This window comes from Gopherus flavomarginatus, chromosome 10, assembly GCF_025201925.1.
Source record: "Gopherus flavomarginatus isolate rGopFla2 chromosome 10, rGopFla2.mat.asm, whole genome shotgun sequence".
Taxonomy (NCBI): domain Eukaryota; kingdom Metazoa; phylum Chordata; order Testudines; family Testudinidae; genus Gopherus; species Gopherus flavomarginatus.
Window position 1 is genome coordinate 10,949,869 of NC_066626.1, and position 26,132 is coordinate 10,976,000.

Sequence of the window (26,132 nt, forward strand, 5' to 3'; positions counted from 1 at the left end):
ACTTCTGCAACCAAAAAGCCAGCCACGGAAAAGCCAACCCAAGAAAATCTAGCTGCCACCCCTACTTAAGTTTAGTGTAATTGACACCGTTTTATACTGAATTGCATTTACTGTATTAAAATGTTCTATGTGTTTGAATGGTGTTGGTAGGATTCTATATTATTGTATTCACTGTTTTATGTGTAAAATGTGTACTGTGTAACCTGTCATTGTAAAAAGATACACTGTTTAGGCGAAACGAGCTTTGTCATAGGCGAGTGTGGTGAAGTTGTGAACACATCCTCCCTTATTCCATTATTTCTTATGGGGAAAAATTCCCCAGTATACATCATTTCGGTATACATCACCATTTTCAAGAACACAACCCCAACCTATACTGGAGACTCCTGTAAATAAATATTCTTTTTTGAGAGATTGCACATGCCCATTCCACATTAGGTGTGTGCGCACCTCAGAGTCAGACGATGGTGCAAGTGCCCTCTCCTGACTTGGGTTGCCGCATAATGATAAAAAGAGTGGAGCTGCCCCAGACCTCCCTCAGTTCCTTCTTACCACCCATAACTGGTAGTCAGAACCTGTCAGCTTGCTGCTGTGATTTTTCTCCCTCTAGTAATAGTTCTGTAAATTGTTAGCACTATACCTTAATTTAAGTTAGTGTTGGTATTCTTTGTTATTTCTTTGTTATTTCTCAACTTTTGGGCATTGGATCTTTTCTATACAAAGTGTGCCATTGACTATCACCAGGGTATGTCTCAGTCTCTTGGCTTTAAGCCTTGTGGCAGCTGCAAAAAACTGTGTGGATGAGTGACTCTCATTCCAGGTGCTTAAAGTGCCTTGGTGAGGATCACATCTGAGACCATTGCCAGATCTTCAGCAACTACTGAGACCAACCCCCACTGTGGTACCTATTCCTTTGACGCAACAACAGCCACATCAGGGAAGTTTCTCAGTACTGATGATCCTGGAGTCTATGCAGCAGCATGGGACCTGCTCTATCTGTTGGTGATGGATTCTCCAGTAGTGCAGGAGACAAACAAGCTGGTACTGCTTGATCCTCAGACTTTATCTACAGACTTACCTCCAAGAAAGTTTCAGCCCTTGGTGCTGTGAGCGACTACTTCAGAGCGTCCAGCACTTTGGCACACAGTACAGTCAGAGGGTAAACCCAACATGCTATCCCCAACATGCTATCCCCAATACTGACATCTCTAGAGGGATACCACCAGATTTCAGCACTGACTCGTATAGCACCTCCGTGGTCAGGTGACTCAGGGTCCTCATCACAGTCTGAGCTCGGGTCCCATGCCCCTTGCTTCCAGGGTAGAAGGTGACACCTTCATCACAAGAATTGTGCTTCTGATACTCATTGGATGTCCTGAGATGTTCCAGAGACTCTGCTCCTTGGAGCAGATGGAGTTCTATATTCTACCAATGGCCTTTCTGGGAACCAATGAGGCGTCCATCCCAACCACCACAATCCTCCATGGTTCTGCCTTCATCTAGATTCCCAAGCAAATACCAGATGAGGAAATTCATGACCTTAGCCCAGGTACAGAGCAGGAACCTCAAGAGATCAGAGATCAGACCCTTGATCCAACTCAGTACAACCTCCTTTAATTCCTCCTCCTCCTCCTCCTCATCACCTATTGAGGCTGTGGTATCTGGGAACTTTTCATCTGCTCAGGACGACTACAGGGCCTACCAGGAGTTACTGAAGGGAATAGCTACCTTTCTTGCTATTCAGGTTGAGATGGTTCTGGAAAGTTCCTATGGGCTGGTGGATATACTGGGTTCAGCAGGACCTTACTGAGAGGCTCTATCTATAAATGAAGCCATTCTAGAACCCACAAAATCTTTGTGGCAAACTCAATCATCTCTGCCACCGACAGCTAAGAAGACTGAAAGAGGGTACCATGCCCCTTCCCAGGTCTATGAACATTTTTATACACACCTTTTTCCAGATTCTTTACCTGTCTTGGCAGTGAATGAAACTGCACATCATGGATGTCTTTCTATCTCAAAGAGACTAGACTTTTTTGGTAGAAAGGTTTATTCCACAGCTGGCCCACAATATCATACATCTCTAACCATCAAGCCTTGCTGGCCAGATATGACTTCTCCCCTGGAACAATGTACTGAAGTTTGCATACAGGTTGCCAGAGGATGCCAGGCAGGAGTTTGAGGCCTTCTTAGAAGAGAGCAAACTGGTGGCTAGGATCTCTTTACATGCTGCATATTCACAGCCAGAGCCATGGCATCTGCAATAACTATGCAGAGATGTGTGTGGCTTCAGTTGTAGGACCTCCTGTCCAAGATCTTCCCTTTGAAGGTCCTACACTCTTATTGCAGAAGATGGATGCACTGTAGTGGCTAGAATTCATGGGCTTTGGTGAAATCACTGGGAATTTACGGTCCTTTCCCTAAAATAAAGCAATTCTTTGCTCAGTGTCACCAAAGATACCCATTTTCCCATCTGTGTAGCCTGACCAGCCAGAAAATGAGGGGGGCGGAGGGAGAAACAGAACCACAGGTGAAGACCTCAACCTCCTCAGTTTTCTTCTATGCCAGATCATTCAAGACAGCCTGGAAATCCCAAGCAGTCTGCTTGACTGCCTTGTTGAGGACAGAATATCACAATGTTCCATAGTAGCATTCTCCTACCCTGTTTTTTCAAGCAGATTGTCCAACTTCCTCTGTGTTTGAACCAATAATACCATGGCTCAATGAGTTCTCTTCACTGTGGAACTTGGATATACCCTGCAGTTTATTTCCACCTGTCCCTCTTCAGGGACAACTCTCACAAGGCTGTCTTCCAGGAGGCCTAGTTTCTCCTCTATTGGAAAGCTGTAAGGTTCCCCCTCTCCATCATGCGAAAGGTTTTCTAGTCACATTACATCCTGATCCCAAGACAAAAGAAGGATTCAAACACATCCTAGGCCTGCGGAATTTGAACAAATATACAAAGAAAATAAGGCAATGGTTCTCAACCAGGGGTACCTATACCCTTGGGGGAATGCAGAGGTCTTCCAGGGGTACATCAACTCATCTAGATATTTGACCAGTTTCACAATAGGCCACATAAACAGCACTAGTGAAGTCAGGACAAACTGCAATTTCATACAGACAATGATTTGTTTATACTGTGTTATATACTATACACTGAAATGTGAGAACAATATTTATATTCCAATTGACTCACAGACTTTAAGGTCAGAAGGGACCATTATGATCATCTAGTCTGACCTCCTGCACAATTGATTTATTTTGTAATTATATGGTAAAAATGAGAAAGTCAGCAATTTTTCGTTAATAGCGTGCTGTGACACTTTTGTGTTTTTATGTCTGATTTTGTAAGCAAGTAGTTTTTTTGTGGGGTGAAACTTGGGAGTATGCAAGACAAATCAGACTCCTGAAAGAGATACAGTAGTCTGGAAAGGTGGAGAGCCACTGAAATAAGGCTTCACATGATCATCCTGGCCTCCATTATCCCCTCTCTGGATCCCAGTGCCTTGTATGTTGCCTTCTGTTTCCATGTGACGATCTAGCAAACCCATGGGAGATTCCTAAGATTTCTGGTTAACAACACCCATCATCAGTTTACAGTCCTGCTCTTTGGCATGTCTGCTGCCCCGCTAATATTTACAAAATTCATTGCAGAAGTGGCTGCATTCTTAAGAAAAGCAGGGGTGAAAATATTTGCTTACCTGGATGAGTGGCTATATGAGAACAATCCAGGTTCCAAATAGAACTCAGTCAAGGCAGGATCTGATCCGTCTTCAGTGTTCTGGGTCTGATGATCAACAAGGACAAGTCTTCTACCCAGTCAGAGGATGGAATTCATAGGGGCACCCCTGGATTCTACAGTAGCCAGGACATTCCTACCTCAGCCAGATTCCAGACAATGTTGAACATTTTCATACATTTCAAAGCCTATCCAATCACAACAGTAAGAAACTGCCTCAGAGTACTGGGGCACATGGTTTCCTGTACATATGTGGTTTGGCATGCCAAACTTCTTAGAAGGTTGCATAGCTGGTTAAAGTCAGTATGCTCCCTGGCTCATCACTTCTTGAATACGCTGATTCAGGTATCTACAGAATTACTAGTCTTATTGGACTGGTGGATCCCAGCCAACTTGTGTATGGGAGGTCCCTTCACCCCTCCCTTGCCCACATTGGTTCTGGTTACAGGCACTTCTTCTGTAGGTTGGGGAGCTCATCTAGGAAACCTACAAACTCTGGGTCTATGGTCTCCACATAAACATGCAGGAGTTGTGAGGGAGAAAAGCACGGCAGGATAGATGAATACCTCACATCAAAGGAGAGGCTCTGCAAGTCCCAGTGGACAGCACTACAAACAGACCAGGAGGGACCAAATCAGATGGTCTCTGTCAAGAGGTGACACATCTTTGGGAGTTTTGTATCACGAGTGCAATACATCTCAGTCTCATCTTCCTGGTTTTCAGAACAGCTTGGTGGTTCGCCTGTGCAGATTGTTCAGCAGAGATCACGAGTGTGATCACAGAATGGTATTTCACCAGTCCTGGTCCCTGTCCAGCAAGTTTTGGACTACTTGTTCCACCTGGAACAACAAAGCTTATCAATTAGTTCCAATCAGTCCAATCAATCTGTCTCCAGCTTTCCACCCTCCTATAACAGGTCACTCAGTATTTTCCAATCCAATATCAGACTCTTAAAAGATCTGGACAGGTTATACCCCCATATCATTGATCCCGTTCTTGACTGGGACTTAAAACTGTTGCTAACAAGATGATGGTCTGCCCTTTGAACCAGTGGGTACCTAATCTTTGCTGCATCTCTCTATGAAAGTATCATTTTTGGTAGCTCTTACCTCCATGAGAAGGGTGGCAGAGTTCTGAGTGTCAGTGGCTGACCCTCCTGACGCATGTTTTTTTTTTCCCCAGGTCAAGGTATTCTTATGTCTGCATCAAAAATTCCTGGCTAAAGTAGTTTTGGAATTCCACCTCAGTCAAGACATATACTTACAAACATTCTTTCCTAAGCCCCATTCTCATAAGGACAAGGAGAGGCTCCATACTTTGGATGTTAGAAAGGTGTTGGCTTTTTACTTGGACAGGACTAGGTCTTTTAGGTGGTCGTCCGAGTTCTTTGTCTCTGGTGTGAACAGGATGAAAGGACAGGTTTCCCACTGCTGATTTATTTGATCAGCCCTTGGGGCTCCCACTGTCTTTCCAGATACTCTATTGATATGGTTGGTTTCAGCCAGTCATTTAAGGACCCATTCATTCCACCCCAGACTGTCAGGTGATCCAGCATATCATGTCATTAACCCTATTATGTCCACTGGGTAGCAGTTCTTAGTCAAGTAGGTCACTGTCATTCATGAAAATATTACAGAAGATTCCCTCTTTGTCACACCACGGTAACTCGTTCTACCAGATCTGCAACTTCTACAGCGTTTTTGGCTCCAGTACTTACAGCAGACGTTTGTAGAGCTGCAACTTGGTAATCAGTGCATACTTTACTCCTCATTACACTGTATCTCCACACTCCAGAGATGATGCCAAGTTTGGACAAGTAGTGCTTCAGTCCTTATTCAGGCAGACTTTGAAACCCACCTCCATATGAAGTGCCTGTGAATCTCCTAAAGTGGAATGGACGTGCAATCACTTGAAGAAAAAAAACAATCTGTTCTTTGAGATGTGTTGCAAATATCCACTTCATGACCAACCCTCCTTCACCTCTATATCAGAGTCTTTCTGATACTGAGGGACGTTGGGGGCAATTCCACCCTTTATTCCATCATGGAGCAGCGTACGCTGCCCTGATGGGTTTTGCTAAGGGAAAAATCTGACTGGCTCACTGAGCACACTGACTTCTAAAGTGGAATAGACACGTGCAGCACATCTCAAAGAGCAACTGATAAAACAGGTTAGTAATCACTTTTTAACTGGAGCAGGGACTTGAATCTGACTCTCTTACGTCCCAGGTAAATGCCCTAGCTACTGTGCTACAGAGCCTCCCTCTGGTCCGATGAATATTTAGTTATTTATACAAAGTGGAATAGCTTCAACAGGCTAGAGGAGGGAACCCTCTCCCCAAATACCCAGCATCAAGGCAGTCACTTGGGATGTGGGAGACCTGAATTCAGGTCCGTGCTCTAACTCAGGCAGAGTGGGGATTCAAACTTAGATCTCCCATGTCCTACAGTAGTGCCCTAACTACTGAGCTGTTGGCTACAATACAGTAGGGTTTTACGGTCTCTCTCCCCCTTTCTTTGGGGTGTGTGGTGGGGGTTTTTGTTTTTGTGACATGACTTAGGTGCCTAACTCCAGGAGAGGATTAATGGTGGAGAATCCTGAGTAGAGAGAGGCTCTTTCCATAAGCCCATAAGTCAGGTGCATACAGGCCCCAGCCCTTTTCTCTACATTTCACTCCTGATTTGTTTAGGCGACTACCTGCTCAGTTGCTGGCTTCTGAGAATCTCTTTCTTAGGTGCCGAGCTTTCTCCATATAATGCATAGGGAGCCTGAGCACTCAGCTTAGGGCAGAGAATTGCAGTAGGCAGCAGGGTTCCTGGGAGCTGGGTGGTTCTGTGCTCAGCATTGGAATACCTACATACTTTTGAATCTAGCTGAACGTGCTGATAGGGTAATATGGCCTTCGTTTTTTTTCCAGTTAAGACTTCAACCCAGGGTGTAGGCCTAAATTGACTTAATGGATCTAACTAAAGATGGCAGTTAAGAGACTGGATGGTGCTTAAGTTTAGCACTGTCTGTTCTCATGTTTAATAGACCTGCTTTGGGGTTGCCTGACACACGGTGGTAATACTGCAGCTAATCTAAATACACCCTTCTCTGTTTAGCAACTATGGCATGTAATGGTAATTTTGGGGTGAGGGAGAAGACATCCTTCAAGTAAGAGAGGATGACACTATCACATACACACCCAGAAGAGGAATTTTGCTTCAAATGCTGAGAGGAAAGGACATGGCCCTGTGAAACCACTGCCCCCCCTTTCCTGCCACCTGCAAAAGATTCCAGTACCGCAAGTTACTTTGTCCTCATTTTCGTTTTAAAAATAAAAAAGACCTTTAGCACTTACTGTGGCCTCCTCTCATTTCTCTTCCTATTTATCATTGTGGTCTGGCTCCTTTCCTCTGCTGCAGCAATCTTTGGAAAGCATGCCAAGTTTCCACTGTCCCTCTAAATGCTACAGTCTCTTATCTTCCCCCTCCAGTCTTTGCTCTGTGTGAAATTCTCCCCTCCCTGCCCCAATTTTCTTTATTTACCCCAACTCCTCCCTCTCTTCAACACCACCTCTCTCTAAACTTTCCTTTCTTCCACATCCCAGTCTCCTGGAACACCTAAAACTCCCCTAGTCTCTTCTCCTTTTCCTCATATTTGCCTCATTCTCTCCTTTTCCCAACAAACCCCTCATACTGTCCTATTCTCTGCAAATCTGCCAATCTCTCCTTTCAGAATGCCTCATCTCCCAACCTCTTTTCATGCCCCATACTCCTTTTATCTTCTCTTTCCCCACATTCACCAGTCTTTCCTCTCTTATCCCAAACCACCTTACTCTTCATTTTGATTTTTCTGCTGTTTTATTCTGTTTGTTGTTGTACTGCACTAATCAATATGATATTCCTCCTCCTCCCCCAGTTCCTCCAGTCTCTCATCCCTCTCCTTCCAAACCACCTCATTCTCCTCACCATGCCTAGTGTCTCCTCTCTATCCAAGACTAAATCCCTCAGTCTCTTCTTTCTTTCACAAATCCAGCTCACTTTCTTCTCTTCCCCAACCCCCTCTTTCTCCTCTCCCTCTCCCTAATGGCCTCTACTGTTTTTATTTTAATGCTGTGGACATTGTATGGAGAGCTTCACGCTTTTTTTTTCAAGATGAAGTACAAGGAACCATATTTATTATTCATACATTTTCATTTCCTGCCTTTATAAGAAAATGTGTGCACTCTTTGATTTGATCAATACATGCATTTGGTAGGTGCCTGTATCACTGTATCAAGTTACAACGACTTAAGAGGTAGTGTAGACTTGCCCATAGACTTTAAGGTCACAGGACACCATTGTGATAATCTATTCTGACCTCCTGCCCATCATAGACCATAGAACTTCAGCTGTCCACTCCTGTAATAGACCCATAACCTGTAGCTGAGTTACTGAAGCCCTCAAATCATGATTTAAAGACTTCAAGTTCCAGATAATTCACCATTTATTCCATTTCAAACCAATAAGGGACCCGTGTCCAAGTTGCAGAGGAAGGCAAAACAAAAAACAGGGTCTCTTCCCATCTGACCTGGGGGAAAGTTCCTTCCCAACTCCAAATATAGTGATCAGTTAGACCCTGAGCTAGTCACCAGGGAAAGAATTCACTGTAGTAACTGAGACCCCTTCCCATCTAGTGTCCGATCTTCAGCCATTTGAGATATTTGCTACTAGCAGTCGCAGATGAGCCACATGCTTGGCCTGCTGGTGAGGGATGAGTGCTCTGTTCTGCTCCTGCTGCGCCTCTCCCTGCCCCCGGCACTTCCAGCTTGCTCAGCCCTTCCCCTTGGCAGCTGGGCCTGGGCAGGAAGCTGGGGGAGTGGCACAGAGACATTTTTCACGCTGGCTGATTCCTCTCAGGGTCTCTGTGAGAGAGCCCGGCTACTCTCCCCACCCGGGACAAGCTCTCAGGGACAGGGGCTGTGTTAATGGGAAATATGCTGAGGTGGGGAGTCCTTTATGCTGATTTTTTAGCATAATTAAATGTCTGGAAAACATAGAGAAGGTACCACGTGCTGTAAAAGTGCAAAGTAATAGTATTATAATGGTCTTGTCACTTGTAATGTGATGTCTATAGACTTGCCTGGCCTGGCCTGATTTTTAAAGACACTGAGCTTCCATTGCTCCCATTAAAGTGAATGGGTGCTCAGCCCTTCTGAAAATCCAGACCATTATTCTTACAACATAACCTCAAGTATTGCAAGTAACACCAAGATATTCAGGCAGTCCATATGTAGGGAAGAGACAGCAGCATCTGTTTCTTTCTTCTGCGGATATGGTTTTCACAATCACTATTCAGCAGCACAGTTTCTAGAAGGATGTCAGAGCAAAGGCTGGCTCTCAGGGTTACCTCCCCACTCTGAACTCTGAGGTACAGATGTGGGGATCCACACGAAAGACCCCCCTCAAGCTTATTTCAATCAGCTTAGGTTAAAAACTTCCCCAAGGCACAAATCCTTTCCTTGTCCTTGGATGGTATTGCTGCCACCACCAAGTGATTTAGACAAAGACTCAGGAAAAGGACCACTTGGAGTTCCTATTTCCCCAAAATATCCCCCAAAACCCCTTCATCCCCTTTCCTGGGGAAGCTTGAGAATAATAATTTGCCTTTCATAAAAGTACAGACCAGATCCTTTATCTTTAGAACACTAAAATCAATCAGGTTCCTAAAAGAAGAATTTTATTTAAAAAAGTAAAAGCATCACACCTGCATAATCAGGATGGAAGGTAACTTCACAGGGTGAGTAAAAAGATTTAAAACACAAAGGATTCCCCTCTAGGCTTAGCTTCAAAGTTTCAAAAAATGGGAATAAAACTCCCTCTTAGCATAGGGAAAATTCACAAGTTAAAACAAAAGATAATCTAATGCATTTCCTTGCTTTTACTTACAACTTTTGTAATCTTAGATGCTCATTTCAGGAGATGTTTTTTTCCTGCCTGCTCCCTCTGTCATACAGAGAAATAGCAAACAAAGAGAGCACTAACAAAACTCTCCCCCCACCCCAGATTTGAAAGTATCTTCTTTTCTTATTGGTCCTTTTGGTCAGATTCCAACCAGGTTATTTGAGCTTGGTAACCCCTTACAGGTAAAATGATTCTGTACCTCTCTGTCTGTGCCTCTGGCCAGGAGAGAGATTATGTTACTGCATACATAAAGGTTGTTACCCTTCCCTTTATGACATTGGCTTTATGTATACAAATGTCTATTCAAACCCAGTCTTTACCACAAACCCCCTCTTTCCAGGAACTGTCCTTTTAAGTAGTAGTACCTGCTCTACCCTGCACATGAATTGCCTGGATTTTCTTGATGTTACCTGCAACATCAAGTTGCCAGTATATTGACTTTGTCCTTTTTCCTCTGGCTTGCTGGAGGGGGTGGGGGCATCTCTTCGCTGAACTAGTTCCAGAGGTGCTGTCACATGTGACCTTTTAACTCATCACATTGTTTAAAATAGTTGGTGCAATAGACAAGGAAATGACCACATTTTCCAGTGAGAGTGCATAGTTTATATCTTGTAAGTACATGAACGAGGGAAAGTACAACAGATTAAAAACAGTATGCACTTCTAGACAGTTTGCCATCTAAAAATGTTTGTAAACATTAATGGGTTCTTAGCATCTCTGTACCTTTGCGCTAGAGAAATAGCATTACCTTTCTGTGGGGGAAAGACATACAGGGAGAAAGAGTTGTCTATGACTGCACATGAACATATGAGAGAGAACCATGGAAACAACTCCCTTCTCCTGACTCCCATGCCTGCATCATGTGGGCTCTTGCATTTTACATTATATAAGCTTAAGTCACCCACTCTCTATCTTTCAGATAGAAGCCATCTACGCCAGTCAAGAAACCAGCAAAAGTATTTCACAATGGATATAGATGATGAAGAAAATATGAGTAAGATGTGTATATTTACATAATAAACAATATCGTCCATTCTGCAGGTGGCATAAGGAAATGATGTGAATTCAGTGAGAGGAAATTTCTGTGTGTATATAGTTCACTTTATATGTGTGTTCATTAAAGAAGAATTTTCGTACTGGGGAAGCTTTCAAATACATCTGATTAACACATAATCCAGTTACCCTTCATGTGATTTACATCTTCATACCATCATCACTAATCATCAAAGATATTTGTATTTCAAAACAGCATGTTCCCTCTTAGTCTGTTTTCTCCTACTTTGAACCTGCAGTGAAGTAATGATGATCAATTAATACATCTACGGCTTGCATTGAAGAAATGGGGGGGGGGGTTTACTGTATTGATACAACATACACACATGTATCCTGTGTAGCATACTGTCTCCTACAAAAAAAATTTCTAGATGTCCCAACACCCCTAGCTCTGTGTACTTTCCACCTAATATCTCCAAATGCCAGCCCGCAGAGGAACTGGAAGTAGAGATTACAGGACTATCCTAAACTTATATGAGGTCTGGGTTAGTGTAAGAGAGGAGCTCCTGCCTCTTACAGTCTTCCAGCTAGATTACAGGCTGAATAGAGATCTTATCTGCCCTAAATATCAGAGCCTTTGTGCGCCAGGAGTGTGCCTGTAGCTGGCCAGTCAATCATGTAGCTAGCCAGGTAATAGATGGAAAGAGATTTGAAGGGAACAGAGATCATTATTACTTTTGGGGTGTGCCTGGGGGAGGGGAAACTAGGTAAATGAGGCAAGAAAGAGAGTTTGAGAAACCTGGGAAAGGGACAGGAATTGTGAGGACATGAGATACAGGAGAATGGAGGGAGGGAGGATAAAGGAGATCAAATATAAGGGTTTGTGAAACAAAAAAGAAGGAAGGAGAGAAATCAAGTAATGGAGGAAAGAAAAGGAAGAAAATTGTACAGTGCTCTGGTCCCCAGCTGTTTAGAGTAATAGATTGTTCTCATTAAAGGGTCAGTCTTGCTCTGGCACAGAGCCAGCAAAGCATTTAAACAAGTGTGTAGCTTTAAATATGAGTAGCCCCTTGACTTCAATGGAACTACTCAAGGGCTTAAAGTTAAGCACGTGTCTAAATGCGTTGTTGGATTGGTGTGAAAGTCCTCAGCTTCGTGCAGGGTTGAGCCCAAATTACCTACAGAAAGACATACCACAACCATATTATTATGCAGTTATCTCATTTTAAAGGTATTTGGTCTTTTAACCATCCTTATTTTTTGTGAATGATAATGAAGTAGTGTATATGTGTTGCTCTTGAAGAACTGTGCATGAAAATCTCCTATGCTTTACTGTAAATTGTTCAATGCTGTTTAAACACGAGCATTTGTTTATTCTGTCCCCGAATTGTAAAGGTAACATATATCATATGTTTTCTTTGACAAAGGTACTGACATCCTAACAGTACAGCAAGGCCTTGTATGGGAAAGATACAATTTTACACGGGAAGTTACAGTGCATATTTATTGGGAAATCAAGAAGCTGGACTGCTGTAAAATGACTTCATTTTATTAAAATTCATTCTTCTGGGCTGTTTTTCTTTAATTAAACTACTAGCTTGGGTTGGCCTGTGTTTACTACATATGCAATATCATAGCCTCCAATTATAATATCTATTTTACCTGCAGAGACTAAAACTCACATCAAATTGGTTGTGCAAAATTTTAATGCAATGGTTATATATTTTTTCTAAAATACAGAAAAAAATTGAAAAAACATGTCTTGGCATTTCAGGTGAAAGTGGGTATAGTGCCTTTTTTTCTTTTATGCATTGAAGGTGTGGAGAAGGTGGTATAACAGCAGAAACAGAGGAAACAGTTATAATTTATTTATTGATTTGAATTTTTTACTACTCCACATTAAGTCCATCCAGTGCTCTGAGTGTCCTTGGCAATCCCTTAAAAATGTTCATAATAATAAAAAGACCCATCAATTACTTCAGTATAAAATCAGATAACCCTGAAACAGAATCAAAATATCAAATACTATTTGACCTCCCCTCAAAATCCCTTCTCCCCACAAAATCCATCCCATTGCCCAGACCTATCCCTCAGTTTGTGGCTGAGGGAGAAGAGACGGGCCTTGCAGCACACCCTGCATTCAAACCATTTCAGTTTGATGGATCCCCTTGCTGCTTTACTGATCTCTTTGTTTTTCCAAGTTTCTTCCCACAAAACTCATCCAGAGAGTGCTCACACATGTGTGATTGGTCTCTTCACTGCTCCACATGCTTGTTGCAGGGAAGTTGCCCTTGCTAAGAGTTCCCCAAGAAAGTTAATGAGAACAGCAGTAAAGAGGGTGACAACATTTTTGCTAGCTTTGCCTTAACCAAGAGGATGAAGTTTAGGCAAGGGAGGCAGAACACAGGGAACATTATTTCTCATCTGATGAGGGGACTGCCCTCATGGACCACCTTACCTGCATGCATATTAACTATGTCTTTGACCAGGAAACTCTCAAAAATAAACAAGCACACTCGTAATGGATGCCTCCTCTCTTCAAAGAGGTAAATGTTTTCTTTGTAGCACACCTTCCTTCCTTGCTCTGGTGCCTTATACTTAGTAAAGCTCCGGGGAAAGAAAGTTTCATTGGCAAAACTTGTTTCTTCTTCTGCTGAAAATGTCAGTGGCTGATCCTATCAGACTTGATTTTTGCCAGCTCAGATACTACAAAAATGCCTGAAATCCCCTGTCCACCCTGGAATATTTTTTAGTGTACATGAGCAAATTAGCTTGTCTGAGAAATGGCTCATGCTCAAGTTATCTGTGGCCAAGATTTCCAAAAGTTGGATCCAGCAGAGTGCTGTTGAAATCCAGAGAGGTAGCTCTGTGGTTTGAGTATTGGCCTGCTAAGTCTAGGGTTGTGAGTTCAATCCTTGAGGGGGCCATTTAGGAACTTGGAGCAAAATTGGTATTTGATCCTGCTGGTGAAGGCAAGGGACTGGACTTGATGGCCTTTCAAGGTCCCTTCCAGTTCTATGAGAGAGGTATATCTCCATATTTAAACTAGTTTGCAGAAGTGCTGAGCACAAAACAGCTCTCATTGACCATAATGTGAGGTGTGCCCCACTTTTGAAAATCAGGTAGATGCTTAAATACATGTTTAGAGTCTAACTTTTTGAAAATCTTGACCCCAGTGGTTAAGTGATCACTGGAAGAGTGTGTATCCTCACCAAGGAGAGGTTCAAGCAGACATCTTTCACCTGGTCAACACAAACGCTAATTTTAAAGAAGTTGTATCCATTTTGCTCAGTGCAGTGTTTTAACAGTTCAGATGGTGAAGCCTTTCTTTCAGTCTATCAGCTAAGAATTGTACTTGCCAGTATAGTTGTGGGTATTGATATTTCTGAGCATGCTGCTGGTTCTAATGGATATTTTGTTGAAAACTGTGACACCAGCAGTACAAGATCTAATGTCAGGTTATAAACCAATTTCTTCTCATCATGTTTTAGTACCAGTTTCACATTCAAATGAGTTAATTTAGAGCTAGATTTTCAGAGGATCTCAGCTGCCATTTAGCCACCTTTATGAAGTGACCAGCTTTTCAAAGGCGTCCATTTAGGACAATAGGAGCAGCTGTAGGCTGAGCACTTTTGAGCACTTTTGAAATGCTTACCACTTCATATAGGGGTCTGAGCTTCTTTCAAAATCTGATCCATAATCTTTAAATAAACATTAATACTTAAATATAAAAGGTTTTGTTTCCAGATTAAATTACAGTACAGCCTCAAAGATACAAACACTAGAGTTTCGGGCTGACCAGTCAGCTGGACACCCTGTGGAACCAGAAGTAATACATCAGGCAGCAGGGGAGACAAATAAAACCAGCAATTACTATACTGCTTCAGGGCTTTAGCCCTGGGACTCAGGGCTTCAGCCATGGGGGGGTGGGTCTGCAGTCACAGGGTGGGGGTCAGGGCTCCAGGCTGGGGCAGCCTCAGGGCTTCTGACCCTTGGGAGCATCGGGGCTCAGGGCTTCTGACCTGCGGGGGTTACTGGGGCTCAGGGCTTCAGCCCCGTGGGGGGCACCGGGGCTAAGGGCTTTAGCTGCAAGGGGAGTGCCAGTTTCAGCCCCAGCACTTCCCCCGTAGCTAAAGCCCTGAGCCCTGGCACAGACAAACTCCAGCTGAAACCAGGAGCAGAGCTTTGGGGAACCCCAAGCCCTGGCACCCCCCCAGGGCAGAAGCTGGGAGTAGAGCCTCAGGGCTGAAGCCCCAGCGCTCCCCCTAGGTTTAAGGCCCTGAGCTCTGGTACTCTCTCGGGGTAGAAGCCCAGATCCCCCTCCCTGGAGCCTGAGGTGTCTGTAACCCCAAGGTTCTACTGTAATATTAAAGACGATTAGATCCACATTCTCCTTCACAACTTCCTGCAGGAGTTGGTCTTTTTTTTTTGCTATTGTAGGCTACTGTTTTAGAACCCTTAATGAAAATAAATGTATAGATGGAGGCCATGGTATGGTATTTTATATCTAATCATTTCCCTTTAGTTTACAAATTGTACCATTTGATAGCCAACTCCTGATACCACGATACAGACCAAGTGATCCAAAAATATGATTCTAGAGAAGATACAATTTTCAAAGGATCACAACTCCAGCTAAAAAATCCCTTCTTCGTTTAGTAGTTTTATTAAATTATGTTACTTAAATTCCCTCAAAGCAGTACTACAGTATTATAAACGAAACAAAACTTCATGAATTAACATGTTGTGTTGACTATTATAATTCACTGGTATAGATACTGTGTACAATACCATTTGAGGTTCAGCTTCAGAAATCCTTTTCTGACAAAATGAATTGCCAGAGCATGTTTCTAAAGATCAAACTATTAGTAATTTGGGAATTTGAGTGTTCCCCAACAATATTTATTTTACTTCTATTTGCCAATATTGTACGAATCTTTATTGTCCAATACCTGTTTGTTAACAATATGTATGTTTCTACTTTGGCTCTTTCTTTTGATCTTTTATTCTTTTCGAGCACCGAAAGGAGTAACCTATCGAGCTTTTGCTGGAGGATGTTATAAATGAAAATTTAGTAACCATTCCATCAGCTTTGTAAACTGGCTGAAGTGGTGTGTGTGCACCAGTATTTGGGGAAATTAAGCAAAAGTTTGAAAACCATCCAAGTGCAAGAACATTTCCATTTTGTTTTGTTTAAATTCTGGATTAATTTGTATAATCTGTTATCATTGTGGGTGTATTATATTGCTAGATATTTGAAAACTTTAAAACTGAAAGGCTGGAAACTCTTAAACTACTAAAATTGCATTTTAGTTTACATAGACTAATATAAATTCAAACTCTTTATTTACAGCGGTTTCTTCACATCATAAAAATTAAGATTTAAAAGCTGTAGCAGGAACAGTTATTTGAACCAACTCATAGTACGATATCACCACCCAAGTTCCTAATTTCAGAAATATTTTGTTAAAGTAATTTAATAATTTAATTTGTTTTTATATAAACAAATCAGTTTCATGAATAATTAGCAGTGTACAACATGATTAATTTGTCAGGTTTAACCTGAACATGTATTACAAATCTTCTTGCTTTCTAATATTATCTTAATAAAGGATTGCCCTGTCTTAATGGGGATGTTTGGAATTGGAACTCTGTCTAAAATAATAGCAATTGCTTTCCCTTTGCAAAGAATTATGAAGTTGTATGTAAATGAAATATTCTTCTGGAACAACGTAATTTAAGCATAAATTTTTTAACAGAATTCTGAGGAGAGATGAATTATGCCTATTACAGGCTTTACTTCCAAGTTTTGAGGATTGATATCAAAAGAATAAATATGGGCACTGAGTTTGGCTCATTCTACTCTGCAGTGCATGTTTACAGTCTGTATGGCTACACTTGGAGATGTGCAGCGCTGGGAGTTACAGCTGTGTTCGTACAGCTGTGTAGGGAAAGCGCTGCAGTGTGGCGACACTGACAGCTACCAGCGCTGTGGTGTGGCCACATTTGCAGCATTTGCAGCGCTGTTGGGAGTGGTGCATTGTGGGCAGCTATCCTAGTATTCAAGTGGCTGCAACGTGCTTTTCAAAAGAGGGGGGTGGGGTGGAGTGTGACAGGGAGTGTGGGGGAGACAGAGAGAGTGGATTTTTGGAGCTGACACTGTTCTCAGCTCCCTGCCTAAGGACTGGAAGACACACAGTGCCTACCTTCAATCATTTTAAAAGTTTTGACCTTTCCCCCACCCCTCTCTCATTCACTAAATGCAAATTATACAAGCCTAAATAGTCTTTAGACCATATAAGCAGCTGCTCAACACTGCCCCTCCTCTCTCTCCTCAAGCAAACAGCTGTGAACATTCCAAAGCAATTCCCCTGCCTCCGCTCGCTCGCTCGCTGGAGCAAAGAGCAGCTATGCTTGTTTTTTAGCTAAGTAGCTACGGGGAGATCGGAGTTCAGCCATTCTCTCGGTTTGTTGTGGACAGGAATTCTGGGATACCTCCTAATACCCGGGAGGCCAATAACAGCGCTTTTGGTGGCTACACTTGATGACTAGCGCTGCATCACCAGCGCTGGAATCACTACACCCCAAGCAAACCAGGTGTACAGCCAGCGCTGCAACCAGGGAGTTGCAGCGCTGGCCGTGCTTTGCAAGTGTGGACACAGAGTGAGTTGCAGCGCTGTAACCCCATCACCAGCGCTGCAACTCTCCAGTGTAGCCAAGCCCTCAGTCATTTAAATGAGCAATGTTGTTCAAATGGACACAGTTGAACATCTATGTAGGTGATATATAAGTAGGGTTGTTTTAAGCAAATGAAAAGAAGTAGGTATATACAATATTTATGCACTCTTAAACCAGTGAACGTACAAAAAGAGCATGTTATTTTTATTAAATTAATTAAATTACTCAGATTTTATATAACTTCTCTTTGTAAAATAAACAAAAATCATGTAAGATGCCTTGCTTGAGCCATAACATGAGCTTAAATGAAAGTGAAGTGGTTTTAATTAATATGAAGACATATATCTCACTTGTACTCATCTTAAATGGTCATTTTATTAGTTATTAATTGAAGGATTTTGAAATATAAGTATCAAAAATGTTGATTAAAATTATAATCTTTCTGGGTTTAGAACATTTTTCAGAACAAAAGTAATTTGAAAATAGATCTTTTGTCTCAAAAGTAATTTGAGTGCAAAATAAAAATGGTGCAAACTTTTAAACCCAGTATTAATAAAAATGTCAAATGCATAAATTGTAACTCAGACCTGCACCTGGTATTTCTTGGGTTATTAAAATTATGGTTTTCTGTTTGTCCTGCAAAGACATAAACCTGTAAGCACACATCACTTCCAGTTACAAAGATAGATAAAGGAATCTATAAATTTTGCATTTACAAGATCCTGCAACGAAGGCATTGTAAGTTACTCTTTCTGGGCACCACAGGTTCAAGCAGCACTGATGTTAAAGAAAACCGCAACATGGACAACGTTCCACCTAAGGATGGCAGTGTGCAAAATACCGGGGAGGGGTCTCAACTCTCCAATGGTGGTGGTAGCAGCAGCAGAAAACGCCCATTGGAGGAGGGCAGCAATGGACACTCCAAGTTCCGCCCTAAGAAGAGGAAGAAAACACCAGGGCCTGTTTTGCCAAAGAATGCTCTGATGCAACTGAATGAAATTAAGCCTGGTTTACAGTACAAGCTTCTATCCCAAACAGGACCAGTTCATGCCCCTATTTTTGTGATGGCAGTTGAAGTTAATGGACAGGTGTTCGAGGGATCTGGCCCTACAAAAAAGAAGGCAAAGCTTCATGCTGCTGAAAAGGCTTTGAGATCTTTTGTTCAGTTTCCAAATGCATCTGAAGCACATCTAGCAATGGGGAGAACACTGTCTGTAAACACAGACTTTACATCTGACCAAGCAGACTTTCCAGACACACTTTTCAATGGATTTGAAACACCAGTTCAGACTGACAATTCCTTTTATTTGGGGTCCAATGGAGATGGATCCTATAGCTCCAGTATAGACTACAGTCTGTCCTCATCCACTGTTGCTGGTAGTCTTATCCAGTCCCCTCTGCCCACACCATCACCATACCCATCCACCAGTGGAAAGAACCCTGTGATGATTCTGAACGAGCTGCGGCCAGGGTTGAAGTATGAGTTTCTCTCAGAGAGTGGAGAAAGCCATGCTAAGAACTTTGTGATGGCAGTGGCAGTGGATGGTCAAACTTTTGAAGGATCAGGAAGGAACAAAAAGCTTGCAAAGGCTCGGGCTGCTCAGTCAGCTCTTGCATCCTTATTTAACATGCAGCTGGATCAGACACCATCTCGCCAGCCCATTCCCAGCGAGGGTCTCCAGTTACATTTACCACAGGTGAGAAACCTATGCATTTTTCTTTAATATGTTTAGACAGTTTCTAGGAATATATCAGCTACTAATTTTTGAAACTTTTCAAAGAATTTTTCTGGTGTTAATTCTCTTTGTTTCGTTATGTGATTTCTCCACTAATGATCTACCAGTGTAGAATCATTTTATTCAATTAGAAAGAAAAAATGCCACATTGTTGATTTTGTTGATCTTAACTGCATGCTGTGTAATACAATTCAGATTCTAGTTTAGTGGTGGCTGGTGTTAAGGGAATCTTGGAACAATTGTTTTGCCTCTTGTTCTGCTGCAAAGCCTGGAGTGTGAGTTGAAGTGAGGATTTATTGCTCCAGATTGTTTGACTACCTGAGGACAACTTTTACCAAAGAAGAAAATCACTTTCAGCTGCAACAAATGCTCAGAGTGAAAGATGTTGAATAGTCGTTCTCAATGAGAGATTTAAATACGAGGGAAAATAAGGTTAATACAGGAGTTCCTTATTTTAACTATTTGACTAAAAGACAAAATTTCAACACACAAGACCAAAGAAATCTTGAAATATTTGTGGTATAAATGGACTGTGCAATCATCTACTATAGCAGTTACAATGAAGTTTACATTTGCCTTCGAAAATATGTATAAAGTAAATATTTTTAATGAAATAACTAATAGGATATTCTAAGTATTGAGCATACCAAAAGTAGTACAGTAACATTTGGTAACTGCAAAGGTAACTTTATTGAGCTATCAATAAGAAAGCTAAAAGAGAGTCTACTGTCCTTTAGACTAAAAGTTCCACTTATTTCCTCTAGGTCCAGCAGGGTGAATTCATTGAACAATATTGAGATTTTGAAAATAATAAGCTCCTTCCTTCACCTTCAGGATAGATGAAACTAAGTCTTTAAAAACTATATAATGATCGATACCAACAGTTCCAAAGGACAGGTTTTATGAACACATTTTAGCTTTCCTTTTTAGTGGGGCTTATTGTGTAAGGAAGAAGCTTGAATGGTCTGCCTCTTGTTAGGTGCAATATTGTTGTAGCTGTGTTGGTCCCAGAATATTAATGAGGCAAGGTGAGTGAGGTAGTATCTTTTATTGAACCAACTTCTGTGGGTGAGAGAGGCAAACTTCTTCCCAAAGATCTCTGTGTAAGCTTGTCTCTCTTACCAACCGAAGGTGGTCCAATAAAAGATACTACATCACCCACTTTGTCTTCCTAATTGCTTTCCAAGAGCAATTGCTCTCCTTGCTCTCCAAGTCTTGGCCGAGTCAGAGACCAGGTTGGTATGCCACAAGCGCAGGATATCTCTTCCCCTCATAATGCTGATGATTGAGGCTGCTGGATACAGGTGTATCGCACTGAAAGGGTTTTGCTGGGGGCTGGGTGCGAGTGGCCAATAGTTTGCTGGGACTCAGGAATCTCCTTGTCCAGAGTTTAGAAATGTATGCTGTTCTTGAAAATATTTACACTGTTCATCACGGCAATTCGCTTAACATTGAACTTCAGATTATGTGTGTCAGAAATTAGAATCTCCAGTGTTTTCATTGTTGTGAAAAGTTAATTACATAATAGTTGCCGGTACTTAAATAATATCACAAAGAGGTTAATATTTGTCCTTCAGGTGATTCCTTCTAAAAGGGATCCCTGGATTCTTATTGAGTCCCATCCTTTTTCTGAAATAAGCAGTTTCTGTTTCCAAGTTCAAGAGGAACTAGAATGGTTTCATGAAGTTAAATGGAGAAAATACCATACTTTGTTACCTGCCCTCTCAGTCCATTATTTTCTGTACTTTCATAGTGCAGTTATAGCTTGTTAGCATGTAGGTATTTAAGGTGTTGGTGTTAGGTCATGCTTTATTTAACTTTTTCACTTGTAGTCTAGAACAGTGATTTTCAAACTTTGGGTTGCGACCCAGTACTGGGTTGCGGTGTGCAAGACACTGGGTCACCTTGCTCAGCACCCTAGTAATCCCTACCTACTCTGACACCGCACTGTGCCCTGGAAGCAGCCAGCAGCAGGTCTGGCTCCTAGGCAGGGAGCCATGGGACTCCGCTCGCTGCCCCCGCCATGAGCACTGGCTCTGCACTCCCATTGGAGGGGGATGTGCCTGCAGGCAAGAGCAGCATGGAGCCCCTTCCAGGGCGCAGCGCCGTCCGCGGTGCCAGGACAGGCAGGAAGCCTGCCTCTGCACCCTGTCTGCACCGCTGACCAGGAGCCGACGGAGGTAAGCCTGCACCCCAACCCTGTGCCCCAATTCCCTGTCCCAGCCCCTGAGTCCCCCCCCCCCCCGCAACCCCTCATCCCCGGACCCACCCCAGAGCCTGCACACCCAGCCCAGACCGCTCAGAACACACGAAATTTCACTGAGTAAACATGGGTGAAAATCAACAATTTTTAACTATCTTCATCTCAGTCTCCATTTTTCTGGGCAGTTTTATACCCACAAGTAATGATACCGACATCCTTGCAGCTGCAGTGAACCTAGGAATATTACTACTGTAATTAGAAATCTAAATACTTGTATTTGCACCTGCAGTTCATGCTGGCAATTTGCAGGTATAAAATTACCTCTGAAACAAAAAAGAGGCCAGCTTGGAAAATCAGGCCTTTTGCGTTTCTCCCCAGCAGTCTGGCAATGTTATCAGAGAACAGGTCAAGTCAGCCTAATCAGTGAACACTTTTATTGGTAAGAGCTAAATTCTATAAATTAAAAAAGAAATCAGTTTTTTAAGATTACCACCCATATTAGCAATAGGCCAAACTGTATAAAATATTAAAAACTTTAGATCTTTTGCAGTTCGTTACCTTTATTTCCATGTTGGAAAATACTCACGGTTCATCCTCTTTCGGTTGATATTAGTGTCTTTGAAACTTTAAAGTGCGTGGCTTATCATAAATCTGTAGAACTGGCAAGCAACTGAAGCTGAAGAGAATTGAATGGAGAACTCAGCAGTTCTAAGATGTATGATCAATACGTTGAGATTACCTCAGAAGGCAAAAATGTCCAATCTTTGTGGTCAAAGTGCAGGAGCTAACATTGTTAGATATTTGAAAATTGTGAGCATACGTTTTGGTATCTGATATTAGAAGAAATGAATGTGTTCAAGCACCAAGACCTAGGCTTATAGGAATTGAACATTTCATGAAGCAGTGACATGAAAAGTTCTGTGTTTGTAATTGTCTGCATTTCAGAGAGTTGACAAGATAGGAGGAAACAAGTCTTATTCGTCTTACTAGTGTTATGTTTCAGCACACAAATGGCCTACAACTGTAGTGTAATACTTTGCTGTTGCAAAAAGTATCTGAACCCCCCAAAGGTCCTCAGTTAATAAATAGCTAGCCATAAGAGTTTTCATAATGTTTTTTCTTTTATGCATTATTATTCTGCAGTAAACAGAAATAAAAAACATAATTACTTCAGATATTCTTACATTGAGAGCAGTGTGGATGTTGACCTCATGCTGAACACGTCTATAATTTATGTCCTCTTATTTGTTTCTTGAAATTACATAGGGTTTTCTAATTTATTGTTAAAAATGTTGATGGACAGAACAGCTGCCTAATTACCTAATTTCTTCGGTGTTGTCAAGATATTTATTCAATTTGCTGGTAAAAGTATATCACATTTGATCAGAAATAGTGTGGAGAGCAGGCCTGAGGGAATTGATAATGTTTGTGTTTGTATTGCAAGAACTAAGCTGTTGATCTTTCAGTGCTGTTAGAATAGTCTCACTCTCTCTCTCTCTCTCTCTCTCTCTCTCTCTCTTATTTTAGCTCTGACTTATTATTTGTTATTGGAAATCTGCTTTTAGTAATCAACCAAAAGAGTGGTGGTAAATTTTCTCTGCCTAGAATAACTAAAGAAATCATAGAAATCTCGATCTAAAAGAGCATATCCTGCCTATGACCTTTATTCAGCAAAGCTTTCCAGCACGTGCTTAAATTTAACCACAAGTGTAAGTCTCATTGATGTCAATGGGTGTAAATGAGAAATGAGTTTCTCCATATAGTGTTACAATATGAAGCTTCAGTGGAGCTGTGCCAGTTCACACTAGCTGAGAATCTGACCTATGGTTTTCAGTATGTTAGACATAACTCAGCAGCACCTTTCATCAGGTCTCTCAGTTGAGCTCTCCATATAATTATGAAGACCAAAGAAGAGAAACGGAAAATTTGTGTGCAGCCTGATGTATCTAAGAGCCTTATCCAGCAAACATTTACTCCAGTGCAGTTGCTAGTCACATGTACTGTTCCATTAACTTTATACTGCAAGTCGGGTAAATATGGCCAGTGTAGTGTGTCTCTCCACCTGGTGGAAATACAGGTTGTGGTCTGAGTGTTTTATATTGGCAGCAGATAAAATGAAGGAAGATCCTTTCATGGATTGAGAACTGGTTAAAAGACAAGGAACAAAGGGTAGGAATAAATGGTAAATTTTCAGAATGGAGAGCGGTAACTAGTGGTGTTCCCCAAGGGTCAGTCCTAGGGCAAATCCTCTTCAACTTATTCATAAATGATCTGGAGAAAGGAGTAAATAGTGAGGTGGCAAACTTTGCAGATGATACTAAACTGCTCAAGATAGTTAAGACCAAAGCAGACTGTGAAGAACTTCAAAAAGATCTTACAAAACTAAGTGATTGAGCAACAAAATGACAAATGAAAATTAATGTGGTGTGACAGACCCAGACGAGTAGGGTACAGGAGTCTGGTAGAGGGCAAATATACTGGTCACTAGATGAGTAGTTTTCTGTTCCCTGAGTGACCAGAGCAGGGCCTGCATTAGTGTAATCAGGAGCCGGCTAGAACCAGTTAAGGCAGACAGGCTGATTAGATCACCTGCAGCCAATCAAGGCAGGCTAATCAGGGCACCTGGGTTTAAGAAGAAGCTCGCTCCAGTCAGGGGGGGAGGAGCCAGATGAGAGGAAGTGCGTGTGAGGAGCTGGGAGCAAGAGGCACAAGGAGCTGAGAGTGAGAGGCTGTGCTGCTGGAGGACTAAGGAGTACAAGCGTTATCAGACACCAGGAGGAAGGTCCTGTGGTGAGGATAAAGAAGGTGTTTGGAGGAGGCCATGGGGAAGTAGCCCAGGGAGTTGTAGCTGTCATGCAGCTGTTACAAGAGGCACTATAGACAGCTACAATCCACAGGGCCCTGGGCTGGAACCCGGAGTAGAGGGTGGGCCTGGGTTCCCCCCAAACCTCCCAACTCCTGATCAGACACAGGAGGAGTTGATCCAGACTGTGGGGAAGATCACTGAGGTGGGCAAATCTGCCAATAAGCACAGGACCCACCAAGGTAGAGGAGGAACTTTGTCACAGTGGATAAATATAAAGTAATGCACATTAGAAAAAATAACCCCAACTATACATACAATATGATGGGGGCTAATTTAGCTATAACGAATCAGGAAAGAGATCTTGGAGTCATCATGGATAGTTCTCTGAAGACATGCACACGGTATGCAGCGGCAGTCAAAAAAAGCAAACAGGATGTTAGGAATCATTAAAAAAGGGATAGAGAATAAGACACGAGACTATCTTATTGCCCTTATATAAATCCATGGTATAGCCACATCTTGAATACTGCGTACAGATGTGGTCTCTTCATCTCAAAAAAGATATACCGGCATTAGAAAAGGTTTAGAGCAGGGCAACTAAAATGATTAGGGGTTTGGAACGGGTCCCATCTGAGGAGAGATTAAAGAGGCTAGGACTTTTCAGCTTTGAAAAGAGGAGACTAAGGGGGGATTTGATAGAGCTATATAAAATCATGAGTGGTGTAGAGAAAGTGAATAAGGAAAACTTATTTACTTGTTCCCAATATAAAAGAAATAGGGGCCACCAAATGAAATTAATGGGCAGCAGGTTTAAAACAAATGAAAGGAAGTTCTTCTTCACACAGCGCACAGTCAACCTTTGGAATTCCTTGCCGGAGGAGGTTGTGAAGGCTAGGACTATAACAGGGTTTAAAAGAGAACTAGATAAATTCATGGAGGTTAAGTCCATTAATGGCTATTAGCCAGGATGGGTAAGAAATGGTGTCCCTAGCCTCTGTATGTCAGAGGGTGGAGATGAATGACAGGAGAGAGATCACTTGATCATTACCTATTAGATTCACTCCCTCTGGGGCACCTGGCATTGGCCACTGTCAGTAGACAAGATACTGGGCTGGATGGACCTTTGGTCTGACCCAGAATGGCCGTTCTTATGTTTTCAGTGTCTGCATTGCCCAGCTTTCCAGTAGCTCACCTTCCTCCCTTAGCTCCTATCGTGCAACCCTATCTGGCAGGAGGGGTTGCTTTTAACAGGCTCTGGCAGGCCCTTAATTGGCCCCGGATGTCCAAATTAACCTAGAGTAACCCCTGGTCAGCTACCAAGGGAAAACAGACCTGTGTATCCTGGGGCTAATATATCGCCCTTCCAGCACTCTCCTGTAGTCATCTGTCCTGACCGCATCACATATGACATCCCTTTGACTGGTGGCTCGACTGCAAGCCAAATTCTTCTGGAAGATCCATCAAGTTGTGGTTTGGGACAGCTCGGGCGGTTAGGTATGGTAATGTTAAAAACTAGATCTCCAGCTTTACAGCTAGGAGACCCAATTTGTTGACTTGGTGGTATTCTTGAGGTTAAGCACTGAACTGGGACTCTTGTCTGGGTTCAATGCTGGACCTCAAGTAAAGTTTAAATTTTCTGAGGAGCTTCCATAAAATCTGAATTCTAATAATTTAAGATGGGTCAGAAAAATTCACATTCTGCAGCTCGTGATTTTTCTAGTTTAAAAACTAAGCACTGGAGATAATAGAAATTTTTACATGGTGAGAGTTTATTTGGAGGTCTTTGTGGCATCGTGTAATTATTTTGTTAATGAACAAAAAGTAGGAAAAAATTGGCAGCATTATTCATCACAATCAGATCACTGGAGAAAGTGTTCTCTGTTGGCTACTGCCATTCTGTGATAAGGTATTTAGAATTATTTTTGCATAGTTAATGAGAGTAATACACCACCATATTTTGTCATTTGCACACAGTAGTGCTTCCTGCATTGAAAGTAGTGGCTATTATGGTGTACAGGAAATGGATTTTGTTAGCCCAGTGGCATCT

The 26,132-nt window shown here is 42.1% G+C and overlaps 1 protein-coding gene across 15 annotated transcripts in view; it reads left to right on the top strand.

Annotated features, from left to right (window-relative positions):
- The window catches only part of ADARB1 (adenosine deaminase RNA specific B1), a 277,040-nt gene that overhangs the window by 179,745 nt on the left and 71,163 nt on the right, over positions 1 to 26,132 (top strand). For 13 of the 15 annotated variants that reach the window (XM_050916505.1, XM_050916509.1, XM_050916512.1 and 10 more), the window contains 2 exons: positions 10,589 to 10,663; positions 18,106 to 19,037. In XM_050916505.1, the coding sequence (XP_050772462.1) occupies positions 10,636 to 10,663; positions 18,106 to 19,037 (960 nt within the window). In that variant the 5' untranslated portion in view covers positions 10,589 to 10,635. The remainder of the gene's footprint in view (positions 1 to 10,588; positions 10,664 to 18,105; positions 19,038 to 26,132) is intronic. The other 2 variants (XM_050916511.1, XM_050916519.1) reach the window with 1 other exon arrangement.